The sequence below is a fragment of the Psammomys obesus genome, unplaced genomic scaffold (assembly GCF_907164565.1).
Source record: "Psammomys obesus unplaced genomic scaffold, mPsaObe1.curated_primary_1811, whole genome shotgun sequence".
Lineage (NCBI taxonomy): Eukaryota > Metazoa > Chordata > Mammalia > Rodentia > Muridae > Psammomys > Psammomys obesus.
The window spans coordinates 4704792-4711178 of NW_026585644.1; the positions used below are offsets into that span (position 1 = coordinate 4704792).

A 6387-nucleotide genomic window follows, 5' to 3' on the forward strand; every position below is an offset into this window, starting at 1 on the left:
TTTCCCTTTTTAAATTGGGAGACAGGGATTGACTGTGTAGCTCAACTGGCCTGGAACTCACTTTGCAGCCCAGCATATCTTAAAGACACAGAGACTGTTCTGCCTCTGCCTCAAGTGCTGGGATGAAAGGCACACACCATCACGTCTGCCAAGGTGCTTTGTCCAAAGAAATCATTAAATGGTATATCTTTGATAGCTTTCTCCAGTGTTTAATAAAACAAAACTATAGGTGTGTTAAAACCGAAAAATATGACCAGTCTAGAAATGAAAGTATATATTTAAAAATAGTGGATTATCTGATACAAAATGCACTATGAAATTATTGTTCATTCTAGAAACATTCTAGAAGCTATTCCAGTTTATATATATATATATATATATAAATTATATATATATATATATATATATTAGTTTGAAGAAGCTTTGTTAAGATGTTCATTAACAGCCTCTTTCAGGGTGACCTTGAACACAGGGTAATGCTCAGTTTTGAATCTGTTTCCTTAACGGTAAAAAGTAGGGGTCAAATATCTTCTGTGCTTCGCAGACGATCTCAGTCATAGAAACACATTGCTGCCTGTGTAACTGGTATTATAGCCATTTTGCATATTTAATACTCTTGATTATGGGATTGGCATTAAAGTATTCAGTTAAAAATAATTTTCAAGTTTTAGTAAAATAACTTTGTGTAGGGGGTGCTGGTGTCTGAAACACACGTGGGAAGAGATATTCTCCAAAAATGTATACATTAAAAGAAACCTTCCTAAGTCCTATACGTTATGGCAAATTTGAAAACAGCGTTTTCTGAGTGTCACAGGTGCATGATGACTTTACTCACATGATGACCGTGTGTAAATTTAGACAACCTGTTTTCCATTGGGCAGACTTGAAAGTTCACTCATGAGCTAGCAGTGGAAAGTGCATCATCTTTGTGACATCAAAACAACCTCTTTCATTTTAGAACAGACCCCATTTCTTTGAGAAAGGCCATGAGGAAAGAATGAAGAGGAGCTAAATGGAGCTGTGCACATGTTCACATAAACATTCGTTGTTTATGTGAAACAGTCTTACACTGGTTTTCACAAGGCAATTTTGCTGACGGAGAATATTAAATTGATTTCTCAACTAAACCAGAGCAGCTGGGGTGGAGACCACGCTGCACGTTTTATACTGAAAGCTGGAAAATATGTAATGCTCATGATGAGTGTAATACTTCTAACTTTGAAGTAACCCCCGGGCTTTTAATCGTTTACTTATTTTTACTTACATTAGCACACGTGGTATTAGCTACCATCATCTACCCTACCCTCCTGCTTTCTGCAATTCTTTGCTCCCTCTCCACACCGTCTAGTCTGCTCTTTCATGCCAAATGTGTTATTTTAAAAGTGTTGATTTTTCTTTTATTTTCAGTGATTATACAGTTACACACAGGGTCGCATCCAACTGGCCCGCAGGATCTTCGAGAGGAAAGGGATAACTTTTTGTAACTGATCATTCTTTGCACAGTACCTGGGAGGCTTCCACCACTGACAAGAAGACCCAGCATAAACAGGCAGCAGTTCTTGCTCATCAGCACACAGAAGACTCCCTCTCTGGATGTCTGAAGCACAGAATGCCATCAAAGGCTGCTGTCATTATGGGATGCTCACATGCAAAAACCAAAAAAGCTGAATCCATGTTTCACACCAAAAGTGCCAAACATTAAGTCAATGAGTTAAGGATGCTAGCTAAAACTTAAAGAAAATGAAGTACAGAAAAATCTGTGTGACTATGAACAAAGTGGTATTTTTTAAAAAATGGTATAAAACACAGGGAACAAAGAAACATATAGTAAAAATTAAGACATTTGTTCTTTGAAGGATATCATGAATTAAAAAGACAACCTACAGGATTGGACACATTTTGGGAACTAATAAAGAGATTTGTATTTAGAAATAATAATTACAAGTCAATATTAAGTAGACATCTCAATTAAAACTTAGGAGTCCAAGTAGTGATAGTAGTAGTTACAGGAAATGAGGGTTAAAACACATAAAGAAGAAAGGGCCAGAGCTCCTGCTCGGAGGCAGGATTTAACACCCTACGATACTGTATAATGTACTGTACGTTGAAATTGAGAAGATAATTACATGTTCACAAGTAAGTTGAAATGGCCTCACGATCCTAAGATTATCAGAATATCTCCATTTTAAACAAATTTCAAGACATTCTTAAGGCCACTCTTAAGGCTGTACTTATTCTGTTGATTTCTCCTTTTCTTTATTTAAACAGCCACTTTCTTCATTCTTAAAAACTCAGAACATAAAGCAGTTATTATCGCTTTACATTCATCAACATACATTTCTAGAGGTTCAGTCTGGAAAAATCACACAAACGATGGTATAGTCAGGTGGCACACCAGGGACTCAGGCGGTAAGGAAGCCTGAGAATGCAAGGAGGAAGCATTGTTTGCACTGCAATCTAGCATGAAGAAGCAGGGAGGGCGGGCCATGAGGGCATGGCCTTCAGACTCCCCTGCTGCCAGTCAGCACAGCAGCCAAAGCCTGAGAATAAGTTCTGCGGGACCTCTGCTGTGGCTTTGGAACCCTGTATCTGCAGATTAGCAGGGTCAAGCGAAGCTCCAGTCTATGGAGCAATACCATGGGAAGACTTTCCTTTCTATTCGTTCTTCCTAAGGGTAGTTTTCAGGTAATTGATATTGTGATTGAAGAAATAAGAAGAAAAGAAAACAAAACAGAGAAAAAACAAACAAACCAAAAACCCCAGAAACTCCATTGTGACATTGGCTAGTCCTGGATATTCTTCTACAGACCTTGGCCATTCTAGACACCCAAGTATTCATATTTAATTTCAGAGACAATTAGGCAAGTGACAAGTGTCAACAATTTTATCGCAGTCTTGAGGTTTCCATATGTCATCGCTTCCCTGGATGTCAGCCGTGAGTATGAATGTGAAGCCAACAATTCATCTAAATCTTCCATTCATTCTTTCCTGACTGAACTTCAACCATCTGCTTATTTCTCACAGTGTCTTCTGTGTCCTGCTATTTCTGGGGGGTGGGGGGTGTTCCACAGAGATCAGTACAATATAGAAACTTTGCTATTCTTGATTTGGCTCCATGCATACATTTCTTTGTACATATTTTGCATACTAGTTTAAATCAGAGCTGTTTATTTGGGCTATTCTTACAGGCAGATACTCCTAAGTGTCACTCTAGCATTTTACCGCAGGATCTCCAGAAGATCTAACATTTTTTATGTACCATAAACTGTTCTCCTATCTGCTTGGTTCAGAGCAATGGACTGCTCCATCTCATCTCCATCATCAGGTCCCACGGGATGAAGCTCTCAACTTGTGTTGGCTGTGGAGCATTCCTTGTTGTATCCAAAGCTCTCAGACTTCAGTCTGCTAGCATTACTTCCTTTCGCTCATTTTATCCAAGCTTTAGTCAGCTCCAGGACACAACAGGACAGTATCTGAGTTCATCTTCTGTACATAAGCAGCCTTTACTCCTCCATACCCACAGACTTCTCTGATTTGGCAGGAGGTGGTTGCCATAGAGATAGATGCCCTTGTTACCTCTGCATGAAAAACTGAGCCTGAGAGGAGTTCATATCCACAGAGCTGTGGCTGAAGAGTAGGTAAGGGAGCCATGTAAGGAATGATTCTTCTGTGTCTCCTTAGGAGATATTTCAAATATGGCTAGCGGAAGGCCCCTTCAGGATTCCTCAGGATTAACCACCCATCTACCACAGCTGTGGCCAACTAGGTACAAATTCTTTTATGGACACGCACACATGGGACCAGAAGACAACTTGGGGCAGTCAGTTCTCTCCCTAGACTGAGTTCCTGAGAGTGAGCTCAGGCTGTCAGGTTTGGCAGCCAGCATCTTTACCTTCTGAGATTTCTCCCTCGTCCAAGAATCAGAAACGTTTTACTTACAATATTTAAAAATCCGGAAAATTAACAAAGTACAATTGCATATTTCCATCTCTACTGAGAACCATCCTTAAAAGGAAGTTAAGTCCTATAAAATGCCTCTTCAAGGTACAAAGATCAGTTGTTCATTTGTTACCCAGAAAATGGTGATCCCAAAGTCAAACAAAGACTATCATATTTTTACACGTCATTAAGTAATTAGACTTTCGGAATTAATGTTTTTATTTTTTTAAAGTTAATATATTAAACATAATATTTATTAATCATCAAAAATGCTAAGGAAAATTAGATCTAAAAATTATAATGATGTTTTTATGATAGGAAATGGCCACAACTATACAACAGAAAAATTTAAAAGCCTGGAAGATTTTCTTAATAGTAATAAGATAAAAACACTGACATGTTTCTAGTTTAGAAAAATTGGAATGAAATTTATGAAGAATGGAATTATGACTGGTAATCTACTTTTTGTTTTGGAAAGTGAAAATGAAAAAGAATTATCTAGAATGTCTTTGTGTGTCATGGAAGACACAAAACACCTAGGAAGTGGAAATAAGAGTGTCTGTGTCTTTTTCACTTGATTAATATTTGGACACAGGATTTTCCAATATACAAACTCAAAATTGTCTTCTAGAGTATCTAAAGCAGCAGGTTTAAAAACAACCATATTTCCATTAACGAAAGATTACCATGATCCAAGCATTTTGCCTTTCAAGAAATAAAGATGGTGGGTGTTCTTTGATACTAAAGTGTACCGAGTACACAGTGTGTTTGCCAACAATGGAATCATGAAAGATTTTTGATAAAGTTAGATTGCTGCACTCAACAGAAAAAGCTGGTTTCCATTGTTTTATCAACTGACCGTGCCTTCTAGCCCCTTCACGCCTTCAAGCTTTCCTTACTTTTTTTTGTTTTTGTTTGGTTTTAACAGATCTTGCCTCTGGTTTATTTGTAAAAACAGCATAGGACACTGGTCATCTGTAAATAGCGCGTAGGTGGGTGTGTCACACCAGTCTGTCTGTTTTCACTTTTGAGAGCCTGAGCTAGGTTGAAGCCTGGCCTTAGCTGGAGCTGGAGCCTCCATCTTGGTTTGGATCTTGGGCTTTGGTTGGCAGAGCCTACGGCCCTTGGCCATGTAGCTTTGAATCGGCTTCCCAAGCTTGGGGTGAGCGACGAAAGCCAGACGGCTGAGTTTGTGGCTGGGGCCCTTTGGCATCTTGGGCTTAACGGCTGCAGGCTTCATAAGGGCCTTGATGGCGTCTGCTCGCGCACTCATGGCCTTTGCGCTATTTGCCTGCATCTTCTTCAGGCCTTTCTTGTTGTGCCTCTTGGTAAAGCGCACATTACTTAGGAATTTGGGGTTCACCCCCCTTAAGAGATTCGTATCTTTGTGACGGGGGTTTTTTGATGCCATTTCTGTGACATTTGCGGGACTGGTTGTTTGTGGTGTGGTTCCTGGACTTGGCGGTGTTTGCACGGTAACCCGCAGCTCCCGCAGCGTCGGGGACGGGAAGAGCGCTCCTTAGTTACTCTGTGACGTTCAGCTAAGTTAGCCAAGGGTAGCTGTCCTTGTACTGGTGACCCGTCTTTCAAAACCTAGCTGTTTATTTAGAAAATAGGGAAGTCCATGGCACTCTTGCACCCTGCGTTGATCGATTATTGTTGAACGGAGTAGACAGTAGCAGGTACAGAGACCCACAGCCAGACAGTGTGCAGAGAGAGACCTTGGGACACAGCCTACACGGATGTCTCCACCAAGTTCCTCCCCTCAGGGCTCAGGGAACTCTGCCCAAGAGGAGGAAGAAAGAATGTAAGAGCCAGAGGAATGGAGGGCACCAAGGAAACAAGGCCTTCCTTTAAGTCAACGTGAAAAATGCACATGCGGGCTCACAGAGATTGAGGCAGCGTGCGCAGGGCCTGCGTGGGTCTGTGCCGGGTCCTCTGCGTGTATCATGCCCCCAGTTTAGCGTATTTACGGGATTCCCAAGTCTGAGGACCAGTTGTTCTCTGCTTCCTGTGCCTTCTCCTGGGCTCCTTTGCTGCTTTTTGTTTGCTTTGTCCAATTCTAATGTGTTAGCTTTTGTTTTGTTATGTATTATGTTATAATCCCTTAGAAGCCTGTTTGTTTCCTAGTGAGGGGCAGAAAGGGGTGGATCTAGGTGGGAGGGGAAGAAGGGAGGAACTGGAGGAAATGCAGAAGGGGGAGACTGTAATCAGGAAATATTAACAAAAGTATTTTTAATAAAGGGAAAAATAAAGATATTAAAAAAAAAGACAGAGGTTGTTGGCATTATCAGGATCCAGTGCTCACAGGAGTGAGGATGAAACTGACGTGAGGTGACTAACTCTGATGTGCCAGTATAAACAAGCCCCTCAAGCTAGCGTCAATTAACCCTAAATTCACTACAGCAGCATGGATTCTTATATGGCAGACTATTAAGTATTTAGTAC

At 40.6% G+C, this 6387-nt stretch overlaps 1 protein-coding gene across 1 annotated transcript; it reads right to left on the bottom strand.

Moving 5' to 3' along the window:
• Nucleotides 1–4960: 4960 nt before the first annotated feature.
• On the bottom strand, nt 4961–5350 carry LOC129687225 (60S ribosomal protein L29-like). The gene has a single exon (XM_055621566.1). It carries the CDS (start codon nt 5348–5350, stop codon nt 4961–4963), a length of 390 nt encoding a protein of 129 aa, XP_055477541.1.
• Nucleotides 5351–6387: the final 1037 nt, after the last annotated feature.